Source organism: Pseudophryne corroboree, chromosome 12 (genome assembly GCF_028390025.1).
Source record: "Pseudophryne corroboree isolate aPseCor3 chromosome 12, aPseCor3.hap2, whole genome shotgun sequence".
Classification (NCBI taxonomy): Eukaryota; Metazoa; Chordata; class Amphibia; order Anura; family Myobatrachidae; genus Pseudophryne; species Pseudophryne corroboree.
The window spans coordinates 116,317,407-116,337,030 of NC_086455.1; the positions used below are offsets into that span (position 1 = coordinate 116,317,407).

At 43.0% G+C, this 19,624-nt stretch overlaps 1 protein-coding gene across 5 annotated transcripts in view; it reads right to left on the reverse strand.

Moving 5' to 3' along the window:
* MAPKBP1 (mitogen-activated protein kinase binding protein 1) overlaps positions 1-19,624 on the reverse strand; it is a 373,799-nt gene that overhangs the window by 162,897 nt on the left and 191,278 nt on the right. For all 5 annotated transcript variants that reach the window (XM_063947904.1, XM_063947905.1, XM_063947901.1 and 2 more), the window contains exons 6-10: positions 13,579-13,749; positions 11,969-12,106; positions 9,886-10,068; positions 6,187-6,347; positions 1,563-1,752 (exon numbers count right to left, since the gene is read on the reverse strand). In XM_063947904.1, the coding sequence (XP_063803974.1) occupies positions 1,563-1,752; positions 6,187-6,347; positions 9,886-10,068; positions 11,969-12,106; positions 13,579-13,749 (843 nt within the window). The remainder of the gene's footprint in view (positions 1-1,562; positions 1,753-6,186; positions 6,348-9,885; positions 10,069-11,968; positions 12,107-13,578; positions 13,750-19,624) is intronic.

A 19,624-nucleotide genomic window follows, 5' to 3' on the forward strand; every position in this document is an offset into this window, starting at 1 on the left:
GTGCACCGTGGCACCTCGCTTGGCTTGCTGCGCTCGCCATGCTTCGGGCAAGGTGCCTCACTCCGCTACAGCTTCACTCGGCACAGGATACCGTTCCACTCGTAGTCCATGTGGATTGTCAAGTATGGAAAAATCCAAAAAATGAAAAAAATATTTATTTATTTTTAAAACTCATGTCGATCTTTAGACCTGTCAACCTAGCACAGGTCGACTCAATGACCACGTCGACCCAGCCACCCCGTCAACCCAACGCATACACTGCATGACTTCTGTTTCACCATAATGAAATACAGAAACAATACACATACAACACAGACTGAATACAAAACAAGCCTGCCCTATTGCATGTGAGAGGAGACACAGAAGAGAGGACACCAGCGCACCCAACGCTGTACAGCCCCAGTGAGACTGTCAGCGTTTTATGTAGTACTATAAAACAGTGATACTGCAGTACAGATAATTCCCCAGGAATGTAAACTGTGCACCAATAGCGGCTCTCCCCCCGTTACCAGTGTTCCTGTGACCATTTTGAGAATCTGTATGAGGCTGCTGCTTAGGCAGAGGAAGGCGCCAAAATGCCGCTGAGCCTGCTCTGATGTAGCTCCGCCCCCCGCTATGGCGCCGGAGCTACTAATACGATTTTTATACTGGCTGTGTCTCCACAGGCTGTGTAGCCTCACAAATGCTTGGTACAACACACCTCCCGCCAGTCTCACGCAGGGACACCTGCAGGTCCCCCCAGGAGGGACCCGTACGCCTCACCCACGCGTCTGTTGCACAATGAACCGGGGGCCCCCCTAGCGGCGATCACCTTCGGCTCTGTTAGGGGCGTGCAGCAAGCTGCAGCTGCGACAACTAAGGCGCAGCTCCCCTCTGAACAAACAGCCCCTCAGGACGGTGGTCCCGCAGCGGAGAAGCGGCTCTGCACCTCATGAGGCCGGTGACCGTCTACCCCCCTAACTCCCACGGCGCAGGTATTACTGTTGCCCAAACAGCAAACCGAAACAAGCAAACGTTTAAAAAAAAATTGCAGAAAAAAAACTCTGGAGCTGCAGAGTGTGCATCCTCTCCTGAAGGCACTTTTTTCTAAACTGCCTGTGGGCGGGGGCATAGAGGGGAGGAGCCAGCACAACCAGCTGAAGAAATTTGAAGTGCACTGGCTCCTTTGGAGCCATCTATACCCCATTGTACCAATTCTGTCCCCAATATCCCTTATGGATGCTAGAGAAACAAGAATTCTGTATCTGTACAGTTGAGGTCAGAGTTGTGAAATGTATCCAGTCTTTTTTTGCTGCAAACACACTTAAAAAGCCAATTTCCAATAACATTTCTTTAAATTATAAAAGACAGTTTTTATAATGACATTCTAGGTGGCGCTGTTATTGGTTAAATCAGTGGTTCTCAAACTGGGTGCCTCCATGCACTTGCACAGGATTGGTGTTCCAGGACTAATTCAAATTATTTTTGGTCAATGTAATAGGCAAAACAAGTGCCGGGATTCAAAAAAGTTTGAGGACCACTGTCAAATATGGTAAAATTGAGCATATGTTACGCTGTCATACCTCAATGCTCCATACACATGAAGAATGGTACAGCGCAGAGTACACTTTCCCCACTTTCTTCAGGTCTTTAATATCCCATACGTACAGACTGTGGTCATTGTACACACAAGACAGCCATTGGTTGGTGTGGTCAAATGTCATTCCAACAGTGTCTGGGTACTTGGCATTTGCAGCACTGGAGAACAGGCGGCTGGTAGGTTGAAAAGAAAGAAACAGAAACAATGACATTGATTTTTTTTTTTTTTTTCATTTTTCCATAATGTAATCACTGGACGGCACTATTCCACCTGTGCACGACTGGCTAGCTGCAGCACCAATTCCTACCATCTTCGCCCATTATTCCCCAGAGTCATACAACTAAACCACAACATGCAAAGCATCTCTACAAACTCCCAAAAAAATGACATTACCATAAAGAACATGCTACGGAAAGATGGGGAATATTTCCAAACCTAAATCTTACTGTTTTTATGAGAATATTTTAGAACATTTTTATTTTATAATGTTATTACAGCAATTGAGTAAGCACTTAACGCTTTACACTATTAAAGCTTAATTATTTAAGCATACGAGTAATTAGCAGAGAGCATAATGTAGAGTCGGAACTCCATAGACGATACAAAGGAGAGCGTTGAGGACAATGAAAATGTTCTCTGGTTTTTGTTTTATTGTAAAATCACAACTGCATAGCAGACAGCAGATACAGGACTATACATTTAGCATACAGTCCCTGCTCCCTGTTGTGCACTCTCATTCCCTTTCCACTGCACGGCTGTAGTAAAGCAAGAGGAGGGAACAGCAGATGTTTGGGAACAGTGCTCTTCCTTTTCCACCCTTCCGGACATCTATTTTTCCACCTCTAATCCATGGCACACAGGGGTCAAAAGCACTCATTCATTATTCTAGGTCTTCAACAGACTGGGAACAGCAGTTACAGAATACCTGTCCTGTGGAATCTTCCCTCCTCTTTCTATACTGAGAGACTAATCAACTGAGATTGCTCATATGATGTTATTGTATATTGGAATACAGCAATTATCTCTGCAGCCTGAGTACAGTACGATTGATGCTATTTTGCAGATTATGGAAGGCATTATATGGGGATGGTGGTCATTAGGTCAACATAGTTAGGTTGACATCTCATTTTCAGTCCACTTATTGAAAAGTAAAATCCTATGGCTGCAGGGAAAAACACAGCTCCGCAGGTTTTTTTTTTTTTTTTTTATTTCCCACCCTCAACTGAATTAACCCAGCTAGTTTTTTTCTCTTCTGACGTTTACAGAGGAGTGGGAAAGGGATTTGGGGATGTTGATTAGGGAAGCAGATTGGCCCGAGATGTTTCAGAATACACTGGCTTGCTCTGTAAGTTCGGCTGCAGTCAAAAAACTTAATAGAAAAGTCCTATCCTGGTGGCATCGGTGTCCTAGACTCTTGACAGTTATATAATAATAATAATAATAATTTTTATTTATATAGCGCTCTTTCTCCAATAGGACTCAAGGCGCTTAGTACCCTAGTGTTCCCAATACCTTGTGATGGTGCAATGAAATGATAGGGACATCGTTACATATCTGGTGGGATTGTTCCAAGCTCCGTCCGTTCTGGGAGGGAGTAACGGCCACTTCCAACCTAATTTTTTCAGGAAGATTTACCTGTCACACCCAACTTCTGGCTCTTAAACCTTCTCCATAGACTCAGAGCGCAATTTACAAAATTCATCTTTAAATATCTTCTTGGTGCGCCAAAAGCCTTCATACCAGTACATTGGGGATCTGCTCACTCCCCTTCTATTATGGAATGATCTGCTGACCCCCCTTCTATTCTCCCTTTCTTGTTTCTCTTTTTGACGTGTCCATTTTCTTATATAGTGATTAAGAGCAAGCTTTCTATGTTTATCACCTATGGTGGTGGTGGTGGTGGTGGTGTGGGGGGTGTTATACAAACGATTGTTTTTGTTTTCAGATTTCACGAACCAGATGTTAATTATTGTAGCTGCTCTGATTAAATAAAGATTGAAAACAAAAAAAAAATATTATATAAGTTTTAAAAACAGAAATACAAAGGATGGATTATATCAAGAGTCTATGGGAGCAATTCAAATGTTTTTTGGGTGCCCATCAGAGTTATTCAATTGTTGCTCTGATCAGGCACCCATAACTTTTTAAGCGACCAAATAGATGGGGTTGGCCGTGAATAGCGGTTAATCCCATCTAAAGTACTAGTTAGGGCAACCAAACTCCCATTTGGGCACCTAAACCACAGAGTTTTGCACGTTTATTTTCGCCACCTTAGGGTAGTGAGAAGAAAGGTCTTTCCCATGGCTAATGGGTGCCTGAACGGAGCAACAATTGAAATGTTCCCTTTTGCGCCCAGGGCCGGTGCAAGGTCTCTCTGCACCCTAGGCAAAGCTTCAGCCTAGCGCCCCTTAATCTGCAAAACCCAACCACCACCACCTCTCGGAGGGGAGATGCAAGTGGCCACTAGGTGGGCTGGGGTAAATTACATTATTACACATATACACAGAAAAGGGACATCACTCAAGGACTTCTAAAGTGAAAAAGAATATTGTAAACAAAGTCACAAAATGTTGTGACTTTGTGCAATATACTACTATTCTTTATACACTGTATATGGGGTCTGCTGGAGATGTTTAATTGGGGTTGGGTACAGAATGCAGACAACGGCATCCCGAACACCATAATACTAACATTGTGAATTAAATAAACTTACCTCTTACCTTAACTCTTCCTTCCCGCAGCCTAACCGGGATACTAACATTCAGGATGCCGGCTGTCGGGATTTCGGCACCAGTATTCTGAATGCCAACATCCCGTCCGCTGGGATGCCAACTACATGCCTTTAATTGTATGTGTATACAGACATATATACCCACAGACATACAGAAATTTGTATGCTCCTTATGGTGTTCCATCCTCCCATCTGTAAGTGAATTACTAACCCACATACAGAGACATGATTCATTTATTTGCTATATAAATTCAGTGGTGCCCACCAGTGGCCGGAGCCCCAAGGCAGCTAAAGCTGCCTAATGGTAGAGCCGGCCCTGTTTGTATCCCTTAGTGATATCCGCAGGGGAAAACAATTGAATCATCCCAGTAATTGAGATATTAGGGGTTATAATTACTAAAGGTAAATGTAACAGATTTTTTTTTTTTTTAAGGATTGTAAATCGATCTAAAACGATGTTTGTTTCAGGGGCTAAACCCCACATTTACTAACATGATTTAGTAAATGTGTCTTAAAGCCCCTAAAGAAAAAAAATCTGTTTAAAACTGATGAAAAGCAACTTTTAATAAATATCCTCCTGGGCTCATTACCATGACTGGCCGATGACACAGGCCGCATACTGTACATGTGATTAATGGAGCACAGACAGATTTGTAACATTTGCTAGAGGTGAAATGTTTCGCTCTGCAATTTGTAGACTTGTGAAAATGGGGAAGGGAAGAAACATTCCTCTATAAATTATGATTTAACCATCACTACAAGTACTTAGACGAGAAAGCCGTAAAACAGAGCGGTCATCTGCAATCCTGAGAGGCTGGTGAAGGAAACACAAGATCTATTGAAAGCCAAGCCACGCAGCTGTGGGCTGGGGGTCAGGAGAGAAGGAACCCACATGTGGAGACATTGATCAAAGGAAGAACTGTTCTTCCTGAGAAGAGTACAGCAGCCTGAATTCCCTTCACTGTGCTTTGGCTTTCAAAAGCAACAGATGCATTAATAACCTATGTAAATGAATCATGGATATTGAAATGAGGTGGAGGACTAGGCGATGCACATTGCTAGCAAAATAGTTAATTGTTTTAGCGCAAAAAGAGCTTGTACAAGCTACAGAGAGTATTGCCAACACACATTTTCCTCCTCTATATACCTTTTTACTCAGTGGCTCCTTTGCCATCACCTCCTGTTACCCTGCACACACTTATCTTTCTGTTCTTCCCATATAATGGCCTATCTTACAATCCACATCTATAATCCAAAGCCAAACATCGGTTTACCATGTACATACAGTACAGGTCTAAGGTGTTAATGCACTTCCTTCAATAGTATCACAGAACTATTAATATTAGAAATCGCAATCTGGCCGCAAGGCCAATGGGCACTTTAAAACGAATTTTCTAACCCAGTGTTGACCTAGATGCTATTTCAGTTGGCTTAGTACAATCAAGAATTCCTCCAATCTTCATTTTTTGCTCCCTCAATTTGGGTGTTAAGGACTTCAAAACCATACAGTCCCTTTCCCAGGACCAACACAATGTAATACACCTCTAACCAAGTCCTGTAGTGTATTTTCTTGTCTGATGTGCTGAAAATAATTCAGGAAAGAAAAAAAAAAATTTGGATTTCGGTTGTCAGGACATATCTGATTGGATGAACCACAGAAACTTACTGTTCCAACAGAAAAGGTTCTAGCAAGGAAGCCCAACATGTTTTGAACTGGAGAAGGGAGGTTTGGGAAATCTTCATAAAATATATACACACAAATACATTTTAGAGTACAAATGAAAAGATGTTAAAATGCCAACATATTTCACAATGGGGACATTTTGCCTTGGAAGATCGTCACCTACAATAATGGAGCTTTTCCATTTTGCCTCACCTAGCTTCTGTGACCGTGGCGATGTCCACTCCAAGGCTGTGTGGCTTTGGCATGGTGTTGAGAAAGTGCAAGTTATATGGGTTGAAGATCCGCACGGTGCCATCAGCACAACCACAGAAAATATAGTCCTGATTCACAATGATGCAGCTGGCCATGGTGGTCTGTTAGGGAACACGCACAAATAAATAAAAGCGACCAGTACTAAACATGGGTAAAGCTGGGCACACACTGTACAATTACTGGGCAGATCGGCTGATCATTGCATGACCAGCCCAGTAATTGTATAGTTTGCATGCAGGAATTTAAGAAGATTAAGGGCATCATGCAGTCCTGCAAACTGTTGGATCGGGGAGGGGGGGGGGGGGGGAGATTGGTATGAGCTGCTCATAAGAGGTGACCAATCACACAAGAGTAACACAATCAGCTAAACACAGTTCATAATGATCAGATAATGATCAGATAATCGCTCCAAGGACCAGAGCTCTTCTATGATCTGCAGGTATATCTGCTCAGCTCAAGATGCTCAACGCGACATATGGGGCCTGATTCAGAGATGTATGTTAAATCACACAGCCGTTAGTACATATCAGCTTTGCGATAATATGCTAATTCCGTACAAGGACGCAGCATCGGCCATCTGAGAATGACAGAAGAACTTCCGCTGCTGAAGCCAGGGAAGCTGCATCAAAGGATGCCGTCACTGGCTTCATCACGCCCAGACAGAGAGACAGATATGCCATGGTTTTCTAATATGGGAAAAAAACCACAGGTATATAGCGCTCAGTGTTGTTTCACATCTAACAATAAGCAAATGATACTTAAAGTCCAAATGGATGAAAACAGTCCCATAGATAGAAAGATCCCATCTTATGATCCTCTGATGACGTTCTCACAAGAAAAACCTCTGTCTCCAGTAGTTGCTCAAGATGACATGAAAAGAAAACAATAAATGATCATGGTGCAATATGTCCCCCAAATTCTTTCAAGTAACAGCAGATACAGATGTTAGGGATCCAATGCGTACCCCACTCACAGTATGTAAGATGTTTATCCACACATAAAGGTATCTTTAACGTAGTAATGATGTAATAAATCTCTGTCAAATATGGCATACCATACTCAATTTCCTGTGTGTTGCCTTAAATAAGGTCATTTTATGAGCACTCTTGTTCCTTGACAAAGACCCCTAGAGGGTAGAAACGCGTTGGAAGAGTGTTTTGAGGCTCATCCATCATTGTATCCCATTCTGTTATTGATGTTGTTAACACCAGGCGGGGAATAGCTGTTATTGGCCATCGGCTTTACCTGTTCAAAAGCATCGTTTTCAGTTTAGGTTATCCTTGAATGGAAATTGCCTTATTTTAATATAAAATAAAGTCCTTTTTAGCAGTACATATATTTTTCAATTATTGAGGAGGAATACGGTCCGAAGCGTCTAAAGAAACCTTGATGTGAGGGTCCTTGCATGTGGAGAAGTGAGTATGGTACGCCATTGTTTGACAGAGATTTATTACATCATTACTACGTTAAAGATACCTTTATGTGTGGATAAACATCTTACATACTGTGAGTGGGGTACGCATTGGATCCCTAACATCTGTATCTGCTGTTACTTGAAAGAAGTTTGGGGGCATATTGCACCATGATCTTTTATTGCTTTCTTTTCATGTCATCTTGAGCAACTACTGGAGACAGAGGTTTTTCTTGTGAGAACGTCATCAGAGGATCATAAGACGGGATCTTTCTATCTATGGGACTGTTTTGATCCATTTGGACTTTAAGTATCATTTGCTTATTGTTAGATGTGAAACAACACTGAGCGCTATATACCTGTGGTTTTTTTCCCATATTGTATTTGTATATAAGGGTTAAGTGGCCCTTTCATCCCCAGGTGGCTGCACAGGTGTGTTTGCGCCTTGGGTAATTGATCATTTTCATTTCTTATGCCATGGTTTTCTGTAACGCTACCCGTAGCTCCCCCAAATGGGAACCAGGGCACTGCGAGGGATCTTGCACAAGGAGGTCTGCAGATCAGGGGTTGTGCTCCTCTCTGAATGACGCCATTTGTTAACATTCATGAATACTGTTGATGAGTAAAGATTACTGTACCCAGAAAAGAAAAACCATTCAGCTACATGTTATGTTATAAAGGTCTTGCCAAAGTGATAACGGATATTAGTGGGACTGGGCGATATCTACATGTTCTCATAAACATTTCTGCCATTCACTGTACATGATGTTTCTTTGCCATCAAGCAACAGACAAGTTATCTGCATAGTAGGATTCAGATACAGCTAACAGACTTGAAACACCGTTCACATTTACTCTGCCGAATATGGACGCATGGGCTGACCTTCAGCTTTATCAGATTTGGCCATTTACTGACATATGTAACAGATTCGGCTACTCAGCCTCAAGACTTGGCACTATTAGCAGTCAGACAGCGACCACATATAGAAGGCATTTCACCCTATGGTCTGACCCATACAACAACTAGAAGAATATAATATTGAGCAGATTCCAAGACGCTAACTACTTCCAGGTTTTACTTCCTAGAATGTAAAGTTAGATCCACAGTAACCACACAGGAAAGGCATGGGGGTATATTTACTAAAGTGCGGATGTATAGATGTGGAAATGCTGCCCACAGCAACCAGATTCTACTTATTTATCTAGCACCTTCCAGAAGATAAATAGCTAGAATTGATCTGTTGCTATGGGCAACATCTCCACTTCTATAAACCCACACTTAGTAAATATACACCATGGCATCCCGCGGACACAAGTGGACTGGAATTTCACGTACATTAGTTGTCTCTTTTGTATACGAATATTTTTTTTTAAACGTTCAATGATTTTCTTATTTAAATTCTCCAATTAAAAAGTAGCCAAAGACTTCACGTATAATCATTCAATAGTTCCCACGCTTGCAAATGTTCTGTGGGTCGCAGCCTGCTTCATCAGACCGAAAACTACATTCCGACCTGATCGCACGCTGCACTTCTTCAAAGCGGTGCAATCTGGTTGGAACTGCGCATGCGCGTCGTTGCGGGAAATGACGCCGGGAATGAGAAAAGCGACCGCAAGAAGAATGACAGGAGGAAGGCATGTCGGGGCGTCAACTGACCGTTTTCCGGGAGTGGTCCAGCGAACGTGTCTGACGTCAAATCCGGGACCTGCATCGCTGGATCCGTCGCAAATAGTAAGCAAGTGTAGGGCTAGTCTTGTTTTGCTAGGAACTTTTTTAGCATAGCAGGTTTGCACAAGCGTTCGCAGCCTTGCTATGCTAAAATACACTCCCCCATAGGCGGCGTCAGGTTGCTCGCACGGGCAGCAAAAAGTTGCTGCGTGCGACCAATCGGAATTACCCCATAGTTTGGCTGATATACAAGTGTCACCTGCTTTTTAATAGGAGAAATAAATGGGGGGGGGGGGGGGGGTGTGGAGAAAAAGTCACAGTTAAAAATATTTATTGACGTTCAAAGACATAGGACTCTACATCCCACTGCAGTCCGCCTAGGACACCTTAACAGTCATTTCTCCCTGTGAGACGAATCCAGCATCCCTTATAATACTGAGGCTGCAGATTTTACAGATGACTACTATGCTGAGGAGTGACACGGACCACACATCTTCAATGTTCACCAACCACATAGGTTGGATACATTTATTCACAAGGTGGTAGCTGCCCAAACTCACCCTGAGCTCCACCCATTTGTCTAGCAGTCGCCGGTCATTGAATTCGCACAGGAGGCCTGAGGATGTGATGCAGAAAGTACTGCTCGCCTTCTTGCCTTTCCCACATGAAACATCTGTGAAGAAATTGTTCCTCAGTTCTCCCAACAGACCAGAGCGCCCCAGGAGTGGAATTGTAGAATTCACCTGTTTATAAAAGACATCACAATGACTGCTTTCACCTGATAATTACATGTAGTCTTATGGGTCGTGCCTAGGCAGTGACGAAATAACTGTAATGCAGACGGGTTCCACCTTACTATGACATTTGTAGTACAAATGAAAGCCCTGCCCACATGAATTTAAACCGTAAACCTTAAATGGGAACATTTAAAAAGGTGCATACACACGGTGTGATTCTGGCTAAATGCCAATTTTGACGTTGTGACTTCCCTCGAACTTCCCGGAGCCCAGAACCACCGATATGGACTATACACATGGTGCAGTTTTGACTATACTAGAAACTAGATACACAATATACTGTAGTCAGAATGTACACAATATAGTCAAAATTGCCATATCTGCACAGTATTTTTTCTTGCGATACCGACCCCGTGGGAGTGCACATCGGTATTGCAAGCTGTAAAACACGGTGTGATATGTGCTAACTTTTCTTACGATTTTGACTATATAGTCAAAATCGTAAGCATACATCGCACCGTGTGTATGCACCTTAAGGGGGAGGTTAGGGTTAGGCTGCGGTGTGGAGGTGGTGGCGGGTTAGGGTCGGGCACCAAGGGGGAGGTTAGGGTCAGGCACTAAAGGGGAGGTTAGGGTCAGGCACTAAAGGGAAGGTTAGGGTCAGGCACTAAAGGGAAGGTTAGGGTCAGGCACTAAAGGGAAGGTTAGGGTCAGGCACTAAAGGGAAGGTTAGGGTCAGGCACTAAAGGGAAGGTTAGGGTCAGGCACTAAAGGGAAGGTTAGGGTCAGGCACTAAAGGGAAGGTTAGGGTCAGGCACTAAAGGGAAGGTTAGGGTCAGGCACTAAAGGGAAGGTTAGGGTCAGGCACTAAAGGGAAGGTTAGGGTCAGGCACTAAAGGGAAGGTTAGGGTCAGGCACTAAAGGGAAGGTTAGGGTCAGGCACTAAAGGGAAGGTTAGGGTCAGGCACTAAAGGGGAGGTTAGGGTCAGGCACTAAAGGGGAGGTTAGGGTCAGGCACTAAAGGGAAGGTTAGGGTCAGGCACTAAAGGGGAGGTTAGGGTCAGGCACTAAAGGGGAGGTTAGGGTCAGGCACCAAAGGGGAGGTTAGGGTCAGGCACCAAAGGGGAGGTTAGGGTCAGGCACCAAGGGGGAGATTAGGGTCAGGCACCAAGGGGGAGATTAGGGTCAGGCACTAAAGGGGAGGTTAGGGTCAGGCAGCGAGATGGGATGGTTAGGGGGTGGCTACACTTTTCTCCCCTCCGTCGGGATTTCAGCTAACGTGCTGTACACCAGAAAATATTACTGAATCCGCTTTAAGTACTAAAACTGATGGGGGCACCACACAGAGAAAACTAATACCATCACCAATTGCAATTACACAGAAGTGTAGTTCAGCGTCCAATGGTAGTTATATTTATCACATTATTTTGTCATTTTAATTGACAGCTAGATGTTCTCATACATTTACACTGAACATTACGTTCGTTCTACTTTAACACTGTATTATGCATTATAACAGTCATGCCTCTGATCTTTGTGCAGGCAGAAGTAATCACGCCCTCAGATGTTTCCTATAACATTGGCAGGACTCCGTTGGCAAGCTAGAGACCATGAAATCACACTGCCATTGTGCCAGCTTAGTACCAAGCAGTGTAAACAAAACACAGGTTACAATAATGTGGTACAACCTCTAACTATTACTGTGGTGTTAAAGGACCTAATTCCTTTTGCGTTATTTTGCACAAAAGGAAATAGGATTAAAATATATAACAATGAAATTATAATCCGTGCTCCCTGTGGATTGGTCAGTAGTGGGTACAAGGTATCCATTAAATTACAAATTGACATCAGACTATAGAAAGGGATATGGAGTTTCTTCTTCCTGTACATATATTACTGCTCTCACCTTCGATGACTTTGCCTCATCCAAGTACCAGAACTTGACATGTCTGTTCCCAGCTGTGACAAAGTAACTGCTGTCTTCTGAGAACGAGACTGCGGTCACTTTACTAGAAACCTTGTTTGCTGCCACCACAACGTTTTTCTGAAAGAGAATCGGTTATGCAATAGCCAGAAAGCTAAAAATTTTGTGCCAATCTTGGATTTAGGGTTTTTTATATGCCTCCATTTGCTACTGCCAAAGCTTTCCGCACAGAAAGGGAGTGCCAAAACAATTACCAACCTTAACACTACATTACCACCTAGGGTAAGAGCAGAACTTCACAAGCTCTGCCCTGGTCCACAACCAAGGGAACTGCTCCATGCAGGTAGACACGTGGCTATGTGAAGTCTTGGAGGAAGGTGGAGCAGGAGTATCATTGGGTAAATTTCAGTCGCAGACATTGTTCCTCCCACCTCCCTCTAAACCCCATTCTGCAGCCATATTAAACATTGTCATAGCACCTGGTAAACATTTACAGTCCTAACGTAAATAAAAAGTGAAATTTTATAGGCCCTACACACATGCCAATATCACTGTACGATATGAACGATCTTATTCATTAATGAACGAGATAACGTTCATATCGTGCAGTGTGGAGTCACCAGCGATGAACGATGCGCGGCCCAGCGCTCGTTCATCGCTGGTGACATGTCGGCTGTGCATGCAGGCCGATATGGACGAGATCGTCCATATTTGCCTGCACGTCTATGGAGCCGGGTGACTGGGGGAGTGAAGAAACTTCACTCCCCCCGTCACTGCCCCCCCGCCGCCGGGTCGCCCGTATCGGCCACCTCGGCGGCACATCGCCTAATGTGTAGGGCGCCTTAGTCAAGCAAATGCAGTTTGAATTCCTCCATACACAGAAAATTTAATTGCTGCCATTATATGGGAAGGAATCATAAATGTGGTTGTGAAAGGTCACAGTGGAGTTAATGAAAGCACACACACACACACCAATATAAACCCAACAAGTTGGTTGAGAATTCTTAGGGGGTGAGTGAGTGAGTGAGATGCATATGTGGGGTGCTCGTGTGTGCGTGTGTTGAGGGAGGTTAGATGCTCTTTGTTATGGACTGGTGGCACACTTAGGCCCAGATTTATCAAGCCTTGGAGACTGAAACTGCACGGTGATAAAGTACCAGCCAACCATTTTTCAAACTTAGGGGACTATTCATGAAGCAGTGAAAAGAGCAGAGAAGTAAGCATGTGGAGAAGTTGGCCATAGCAACCAAACAGCTGCTGCGTACAATAGTATAGTAGGCAAATTATAAATGTTACTTCAATGCCGATTGGTTGCCACTGGATCACTTCTCCACACTGCTTCATGAATAGACCCCGCAGCCTGTAACATGGCAGTTAGGAGCTGATTGGCTGGTACTTTATCACACTCCAAGGCTTGATAAATCTGGGCCTTAGGGTTGTAACTAAAGGGGGACATGGAGGGAATTCCAGTCTATAGGTAAGAAAGATGATGTACTACAAATATCAAGAAGGCAAACTGAACTGCAAGTTCCTAACCTAGCACATTTATGTACAAAGTCTAACATTATGCCTTTTATTCACTTAGAACTCACCTTCCATGACCACACATTGACAATCATGTCATGCTGATACCCGACCGATACAATGTACTTGGAGCTTGGAGAGAAGGACACACAGGCCACCCCGTATTTGTGCTCCTGGAGTTCTGCGACTTGTGTACGCTCAGCCACGTCCCAGACCCGCACTGCTGGCATGTGCCCGCTCTGTGAACAAAGTCATGGTTAGAACCATACAGGTCTTATGGCTGCATGCCAACAACAACTCTAACTTGTGAGCACAGCCTGATTAGTAAGTGACTGGAGATATATATAGGCCAATATAGATTTAGGGTTTATTATCTCCTCCCTCACATTTTCATGAATATAAAAACGAAGTAAGCCATGAATGTGCAATTATAGATAGAATATCAAATAGACACACCGATCAGCCATGACATTAAAACCACTGACAGGGAAAGTGAATGACATTGATTATCTCATTATCTCAGCACCTGTCAAAAAGGTGAGATATATTAGACAGCAAGTGAGCAGTCCGTTCTTGAAGTTGATGTGCTGGAAGCTGGATAAATGGGGAAGCATAAGAATCTGAGCGACTTTGACAAGGGGCAAATTGTGATGGATAGACAACTGGGTCAGAGCATCGCCAAACTGGAATGTCTGCGGGGAATTCTAGGTATACAGTGGTTACTACCTACCAAAAGGTGGTCCAAGAAAGGACAACTGATGACAAGGTCATGGGTAACCAAGGTCACTGATGCGCATGGGGACAAAGGCTAGCCCATCTGGTCATATGCAACAGAAGACCTACTGTAGCACAAATTGGTGATGCAGGCTATGATAAAAAGGTGTCCGAACACACAGTGCATTGCAGCTTGCTGCATACCGGTCAGAGTGCCCATGCTGACCCCTGTCCACCACCGAAAGGGTCTGTAATGGGCACGTAACCGTCAGAACTAAACTCTAGATGTTGGTCTGGTCTGATGAATCACATTTTCTTTAACATCATGTGGATGGGCCAGTTGCGTGTGTCATTTACCTGAGGAACAGATGCACCAGCATACATAATGGGAAGGAGGCATGCCGATGGAGTCAGTGTTATGCTCTGGGCAATGTTCTGCTGGGAACCCGAGGGTCTGGCCATTCATGTGGATGTTACTTTGTCTGCAACAATGTTAGCTAGGTAGTATGTGTCAAAGTACATCCCTTCATGGCAACAGTATTCCTTGATGGCAGTGGCCTCTTTCCACAGGATAATATGACCTGCCACACTGTAAAATTTGTTCTGAAATGATTTGAGGAACATGAGAGTTCAAGGTGTTCCCCAGATCTTACATCTATAAAGCATCTGTGGGATGTGCTGGAAAAACGAGCCCTGGAGGCCCGCACTTCCCATATTACAGGGCTTAAAGGATCTTCTGCCAAAGTCTTGGAGCCAGATATCACAGGAAACCTGCAGAGTTCTTGTGGATTCCACATATACATACAATCCTTTGACAAATCATTAAAAAAAAGAGAGTGTTGAGAAAAAACAAAAAGAAAAAAACAAACAAAAAAAAAACAGGAAAGTGAGTACGCCAGCTATAATTTGTGGACAACCACTGGAAGCAGCGAGAAGCTGAAGGTTTCCTTTAAGGCTATGTATCGGAAATTATGAATTTTTCAGGGATTTGGTGGCTTGTCAATTTGATTTCTTTTTTTAAACCGATCTACCACCACAACAACCAGTCTATAAATAGACAAAACGTTGCAGAAACCGGGTAATGAATGACAAGATGGAAACAAAACACTGCCAAAGTCTGCGCTGCCTGGGAGATGAAGATCAGAGCAGAGCAAATAGTGGTAGAACTGAAACATGACATCACTTTACCAGAAAGGCTGTTTTTAAACCTGTTACAGCTGCCATTTATACAATTTAGTACATCTGACTAAAAACATGTGGAAAGTGCCAGTCTGACTGGCAAAAGAAGATCTTCATCACACCAGCCTATTCATTTAGTCATGCCATGGGTCCCTGAATCACATTCCACCTACTTCTCATAGTAACTTGACAAGTGGTTTGAAGCTGTGATCTTTTTGCTCACTGCAATCATGTACAAAATAAAAAATAAATTTAGAGAAGATAGCAGTGTTATTTCTCAAGATGTCAATGAGATCATTCTTAATCTAGTACTAAAAAGTACTCAATTGCAGTACATCACCGGCCTAAAAATATAATCTCCAACCGAAATGTCGAGATGTGACTGAATGAGCCATCTGTAGAGCAACCTCACCAGTAACTGGATGGGACAATGGTGGTCATTCAGAGTTGTTCGCTCGCTAGTAGATTTTAGCAGCCGTGCAAACGCTATGCCGCCTCCCACTGGGGAGTGGATTTTAGCTTAGCAGAAGTGCAAACGAAAGGATCGCAGAGCAGCGGCAAACGTTTTTTGTGTAGTTTTAGAGTAGCTCAATACCTACTAGTCGCTTGCGATCACTTCAGACTATTCAGTTCCTGTTTTGACGTCACAAACACGCCCTGCGTTCGCCCAGCCACGGCTGCGTTTTTCCTGGCACGCCTGCGTTTTTTCGAACACTTTCTGAAAATGGTTAGTTGACACCCAGAAACGCCCTCTTCCTGTCAATCACTCTGCAACCAGCAGTGCGACAAAAACTTCACTAGACCTTGTGTGAAACTACATCGTTCGTTGCAATAGTAAGACGCGCGTGCGCATTGCGCCGCATGCGCAGAAAATCATTTTTTTTGCCTGATCGCTGCACAGCGAACGAATGCAGCTAGCGATCAACTCGGAATGACCACCAATGTATACAGTGTGGTGGGAACTAGGTACCTACCATCTGTAAAGGAACTTATAGGCATTTTCTTTCATTATGACATAAATGGAGCTAGAAGCGGTGTTGTCATATTTTTTCCTAGTCCTCCTTATCTAAACTGTCACTCAGATACCTCGCCAATAACCATACATGGGGGCCATGGGGCAGAATCCGGCAATGCAAGTTCAGTGTATAATTAGGAGACAAGTCCCTTGGTAGAGGATTGCACAAGACACAAGGGCAGATGTATTAAGCCTGTAGAACTGATAAAGCAGTGATAAGTGGAAGGCCAATCAGCTCCTGTCATTTTTCAAGCCTTTAATGATTGGCTGGTGCGTTATTGCCTTCCACTTATCACTTCTCCAGGCTTAGTACATCGGCCCCAAGGATTTAAAAGTGTAATCCTTCCACTATGCAATGATATATGTTTCCACTTAATACCAAACTACTACATCTCAGTGGTACCCACCACTGAGATGCTGGACAGGATACAAACATACATATTTGGTACATGGCATTCCCTAATGAGAATGGATAATTTCATCTGACAACAATACCGTACCGTTCTATAGAGATCAGATGAGCAACTCTCCTGCCCTAATTAATAGAGAAAGCTGAAATACTGCCAGGACCACACGTCTGTTAGGAGGATGGCTTCGGTCCAATTCACACACAAGCTGTTTACATCTCCACCAATACATATTAAATGCCACAAACCGTTTAGAAGAATCTCAATGGAGAGAAAATTATTTGTTTTTTTATTAATTCATTACTTCGTCTTCCTGGCTTACCACAGCTCTTTTATACCATATTTTGACATTCGGTTGAGTGGTTTGTATACTTTGACCACTGAAACACCACAAAAAGTTTTCAATACAGAGAGCAGAGCAGTTCCATGTAAAGTCAAAGGATAACCCATAACTACACCGGAGCTGGACAAATCTTACAATATACTTCTCTCCATTATAGCTGGATCAGAATCTGTGTACATTTGCAGTACTTACAATCGTACAGTTTTTTCCATTGTCTTGACGCAGTAACAAGCAATAATGCTGTAAATGGAATTCTGCTTCTATGGTTCACAGAAGATTCATTAGAGATGGGAAGGTGTCAAGAGACCTTGGCTAAAGTTGATACAGATGTGAAATCGGTCTAAAATTGTGTTTATTTATATACAGGCCAATGCTAGACAGAACGGTCTCTGAAATATAAAACATCATCTAAAACATGGTCTGACTTGCTGTACTTGGAAGTAAATGAACCATCAGGTAACCCAACTCTGTCTGCTCCTTTAGTGACTCAGTGGAAGCACTTGCAATAGTATGTCAAAGTCAGATATCACAAAAAAAAAAAAAAAAAAAAATCACATTAATCTAAAACACTTAAACATCATATTTGCAAGCATTTATTCAACTCCCTGGAGAGATTGTCTAGTTTTGAGCTGTATAGGAGTAATGATAGCTCTATGGCAGTGGTTCCAAAACTGGGTGCTGCGGCACTCTGGGATGCCTCTGGTTGGTTGCCCAGGACAAACTCAAATTATTTATGATCAATGTAGTCGGCAAAACCAGGGGCTTCCAATCATAAAAGGAGTCCTGTCCCTCACCACATGACTGAACCTCAGGATGACCTACAGTATAAACAGAATTTAGAAATCAGATACTCTAGGGCGCTGTAACTTAAAGTTTGAGAACCACTGCTCTGTGGTAGTAATTGCATGCACACTAGTCAATAGGAATAAAATTAATATTGCCGCTTGGGAAATTTTGAGAACACAGCAAAGAAGATATGGCAGTCCAAGTCCACATTTAGTAAATATTAAATGTAAAGATCATCGGTCATCCAGATTTAGAAAAAAGTTAGATAAAAGGTATAGCTATGGGATGCAGTCAGCATCCCCGCGGTGTAGATGTGCTTGATAGGTGACTGGCGCTGGAATTCCATCATCACTTAGGCACCACGTGGGTGGGGGGAACGCGGTATAGGAAGGGAGGCGGTATACCAGTCCAGTGTAAGGAGGATAGCCAATTAGCCCCAGTAATCTACCAGGGCTAATTGTCCTGCCGATGGCTATCTAATTAGACATAACAAGCGGGCATGAGTCCCGGCTTATCTGGGATTTTATTTCACCTGCCTCAAGCAGGCGAAGCAATATCCCCGGTAAGCAGTTTCATCCGAAAACACAGGTTTCATTGAACCTGTGTGTTTTCGGGAGATCATTTTTTTGTTGTTTTTTTTTTTATGAGCGATACATTTTGGATTGTAAAGTTGTAAAGCGCAACGGAATTTGCTGCGATATATAAAACTTTTAATTAAAAAAAAAAAACTGTGAAACATTGGAAAAAACAAAAAAAAGTCAGAAAACCGTCCGTATCCGGCCTCGATGTTTTACCGGGGATAATTGGATATCATAAATACATACATACATACATACATACATACATATACACACACACACACACACACACACACACACACATACATACATACATACACACACACACTTCCTCATACATCTACCCTCAATACGCCATGCAGCGGGAGATGCAAGTGAGCTGCCAGGTCACATGCACAATGCAATGCGACGCACAGGGAGATTGTGCGGATTAATTTGATATACAGTACTTGTATCTTGTGTGTCAGAGTTTGTATATGGAGCTAAACTGAATTGCACTTTATAGCAAATACGACTCACTAAAAAAGTTCCAGTTTTACGGGTGTTACATTAAGGACTAAAGGAATCTTCCAATGAGCCTTATTAATCCCTAGGGACGTGAAGAGTTAGCAGCTGTTACCTACCAAATTACATCTCCACACACCCAATATCTTTATTATATGTCCAAAAGTTGTTTGTGATAAAATTGCTAGCAACCATATTTCCAGGAAATATGTCCATACACGTTCTACAAAAGCACACATCTAATCTGTAAGCCTAAAGTAGAAAAACACCATTGAATAGAAGTGTACATATTATAGTGATTTGGTAATGTGCTGCAAAACTGAACTGCATTTTCCTTGATCTGGGAAAGTCTGTGGGGAAACGTGGAACAAACCCTAAAAAAAAAAAAAATGGCACTTCTAGCAAGGCACATAGAAATCTTGCAATATATCTGTTTATATGAACATATCAGACCAGAGAGATCCTGAAGCATATCACTGTGGGGAAAGTCCCAAACTGTGGTGACCTATTACTCCTGAAGAACTGTAATGCCGCATACACACGGAGCGATTCTGTCAATGAACCATTTTGGCTTAATTATTTCCCTTG